The sequence below is a fragment of the Hipposideros armiger genome, unplaced genomic scaffold, assembly GCF_001890085.2.
Source record: "Hipposideros armiger isolate ML-2016 unplaced genomic scaffold, ASM189008v1 scaffold_305, whole genome shotgun sequence".
Lineage (NCBI taxonomy): Eukaryota > Metazoa > Chordata > Mammalia > Chiroptera > Hipposideridae > Hipposideros > Hipposideros armiger.
The window spans coordinates 59,740-63,611 of record NW_017731655.1 but is presented as its reverse complement, the minus strand read 5'-3'; the positions used below and the strand labels follow the sequence as shown (position 1 = coordinate 63,611).

The 3,872-nt window shown below is 35.3% G+C and overlaps 1 protein-coding gene across 1 annotated transcript in view; it reads right to left on the bottom strand.

Moving 5' to 3' along the window:
- Window positions 1-3,872, bottom strand: part of ANKMY2 (ankyrin repeat and MYND domain containing 2) — a 37,801-nt gene that overhangs the window by 21,004 nt on the left and 12,925 nt on the right. Inside the window, exons 3-4 of the mRNA XM_019659892.1 lie at window positions 1,802-1,922; window positions 76-174 (exon numbers count right to left, since the gene is read on the bottom strand). Of these exons, the coding sequence (XP_019515437.1) occupies window positions 76-174; window positions 1,802-1,922 (220 nt within the window). The remainder of the gene's footprint in view (window positions 1-75; window positions 175-1,801; window positions 1,923-3,872) is intronic.

Sequence of the window (3,872 nt, the reverse complement as noted above, 5' to 3'; positions counted from 1 at the left end):
GAGAAGCAAAGTGGTATTTCTTCCATGGAGAAAATTTGGGGTATAACCTCATGTGAAACTGCCATAAAAACTCACCCACAAAGGCTGCCATCTGAGCTGCTGTTCTTCCCACAGAGTTGACAACATCGGTCTCGGCGCCAGCTTCCAACATTACCCACGTGATGTCTTTATTACCTGGGTTCAATAGGATCGCATTTGTTAATGTTAAGGAATGCACGGTTCAAATACCCCTTTCTAATTTATCTGTACCCTTTTCTCTCATTAAGTTTTAGGTTTGCATCGTATGGATAGTTCCATTTTTTCCTAAACTTTAAATCATAATGACAGTAAGAGTAAAATGCTACAAGAACCCACATAGAAATTAAACTTATATTCTGGAAAACACATCAGGCAATATAAAAATTGAGTAGAATTGAGTATCACTTTTTTTTTTAACAGGATGAAATACATTTTTCCTAATGATGATGCTTAGTACAAAGTCAAAACAAACAAAAATATCAAAACAAAGACAGGTGAGATAAAATGAATAGAAGTCTTCGCTTAATATCTGCTAATCCAACACATCCAATTGCATTTATTCTATTTGCATGCTATCACTAATGGAATCATTACAGATATTTAGCTATTATGAACTACACTCAGTGAACAGTATTTTCCACTAATTTTTGCAATTTGAACTACAATTTCCTTAGGAACAGTTCCTAGAAAACGCTGCAGGATCAAAGGTTATGCGTATTTTAAATGCATTTTGCTAGGCTGCCTTCCAGCAAGGTTGGGCTGATGTGCCCGTCCCAAAACAGTACAAAGAAGTTCCTTATGCCAATGCAGGCATTATCACTCTTTCTTAACCTCTGCCAATATGGTAAGTGAAAAATGATTGTTTATTGTTCTAATTTACATTTCTCTGGTACTGGTGAAAGTGTTTTATATGTTTATTGGCCAGTTGTATTTCTTTTGTTCTCTGTTCCATTTTCTGTTTCATTTTCTACTGCAGTATTTGTCATTTCTAAATGTTTTATAAGAACTTTTTATATATATAATAATATGACCCTTTAAGATATGTAGTAAATATTTTCCTTAGTTTTTTGTTTGTATTTTAACTCTATATATGGTATATTCTATATATGGAAATGTTATGATTATATATATTCAAATTGGTCAATGTTGTCCTTTTTGAATTCCATATTGTGTATCACGCTTACAAATGCTTTCCAGGATTATAAAAATACAGACTATTGCTTTTAAAGCATGATAATATTATATTACATCTTCATTTTCTTCAAAATGGCAACAATTATAGATAACGCCACTTAATTTTAGGTAATACTTCCCAACTGTCTTTATTTACCAAATCATAAGCAACATGAATCAGAGTAAATTTATAAATGGATCGGCCTATTTAGTGAATAAATATCAGTGACACAAACCTAAGTTCCATCAGAGCTGCTATTTTCTCAAGAGAACAACACAAGTTTTCATATTACTTCAATATACAGATCAAGGAATTAACTTGAAATAATATTAATAATAGATCCAACTCCTTGTCTACACAAAATACATCATTAATACAAAGAACCCATTGATTTAAATAACTAAAAAAACAGATCACCAAACTAACTACATAACATTTCATATATAACAACTTTCAAAAACCAATTCCCACCATTCTTTTCCATTAGAATTGACCTTAAAAATGACTATAATAAAAATGCATTTCATCTAAAAATATATATGTATTTACAGCAAATTAGTATACGTGACTAACAGTAATAATGTATTAGAATAAATGCTAAAACTTCACCAGAAAGTGCAGCAAACATGAGGGCTGTGTATCCATGCTCGTGTTGATGACAATTTACATCAGCTCCATGTCGCAGAAGTAATTTGCACATATCAAGTTTTCCTTTATANCAGCTAAGATGCTGAACAACAGCTCAACCTGTAGCTGGGCTGCCGTGAGTCGCCGGAGACGGCATAGGCTGCAGCCCCTGCTGCAGTGGGTTGCCATGGGCTACTGTGTGTGGCCAGCAGCCGCAGTGAGTGGCCATCCAGAAGCCGGTGACTGATCTGCCTCGCCCGCAATGATGGTGCCAACCTGGGCCAGTGAAGCAACGTCCTCCACAACTAGATTGAAGAGCAAAACGACAGCAACTTGTCTGTTTCCCTTCCCCCAATTTCCCAGCACTGTTTCCATCCCCATAATTGCCCAATAAAAATCTTAAAAAAAAAAGGAAAACTATGACTACTTAATAATAACTTTGCTATGGCTGAAGTTCCCATAAAGTCAAAAGAAAATCAAGACTGGCATAAAATATTTGTGACACACTTGACAATCAAAGGGTTAGCATCCATAATATACATAAAGCTCCTGAAAGCAGTAAGAAAGATACAACCGAGAGGGAAAACGATTAACAAATAGGAGCCGGCATCCACGGAAGAGAAAATACAAATGACCAACAACAGAAGCTTAATTTCATTAATATGGAGAAAGTAAATTCACAATATAGCATCTTTTCAAGTATTGGCAAAAATCAGAGTGACAACACCTCATTCTGGTGAGGATATTAATGGGAATGCAAATTGCTATGCCCTTTTGGGAAGCGATCTAGACTTACATTAAAATTAAAAAGACACATCTGTGTCTCAATCATTTTTCTTCTGAATGTATGTCTTACAGATATTAATGCATACCCATGTAAAAATTTAAGCACAAGGACCATTATTACATTGTAGTAAAGTGATTACAAAACAACTGTAAAATCTAGCAACAGGGGAGAGCTAAGTGAACTGCAGTACATCTATATCATGGAATATTAGGCAGCTGTTGGAATAACTGAATTTATACCTACTGAGATGGAAGGGACTTCCACAGCATACTGGCGAGTGAAGAAAACGAGTTACAAAGAATATATTTATTGGTATGATCACATTTTTAAAAGATTAACAAAAATCGTGCCCCTGGATGCACATACATATGTGTATACGCTGTTTTGGTTGAGGGGAATAAAAGGGGGACAGTGAGTTTCTAAAAACACTAGCTATATTGGAAAAGATAATGTCAAATCAAAGGGTGTAATGTTCTGTCTATGAAATTAGTCTAAACAGATGAATACACAATGAAACACTACACTTATTTTAGGATGGGATTGTGGACAATTTCTACCTTAAATTTTTATGAATGTAGACTTGATGAGAAAAAGAAAAGGGCATTGTATTAATGGTTAAAACAGGTTCCTCCAGTTCCAGCCTTGTGATCTGTGCAGGTACCTAACCTTAATCTGAGCTTTATATGATGACATTATGGACATAAGGAAAACTTGCAGAGTTAAATAGAATTTCAGATCATCTTATACCCTGACTTCAGGGCACATATCAGAAAACGGAGGCCCATGGAGGTGAATGGGTTTACCTGTGATCCTATAACTGATGAGCAGCACACATAAACTAAAACGGGAGTCTCAAGGTTCCTAGTTTAGTGTTCTTTTCTCATTGGACTGACACCCTCAATAACTGGCTTAGAGGAGAGTTGGGGCAACCAGGGAGCCCCTAAGTGTGGGAGATAAACATTTCTCCGAAGTTTGCACAGCAAGGACATACCTTTCTCAAATCCTCCTGAAATTGAATTAAAATATTTGCTCTCACAGCGCTGTCATAAAGTGACACAGTGACTGTCTAACTTAATCAACATTAGCTACTAGTAGTAGTTTTAAGATAATTTGATAGTAACGTTTAATAAAATATAACGTTTAACCATGACCTATACCTGATTAACTCCTACTCTATCTCCACTTAAATGTAATTTGTCTCAAAACCCTCTTGGAAGAGGATAAAAGGTTCCATCATGAAACTAGCCAAGATGTGACTCACATTTC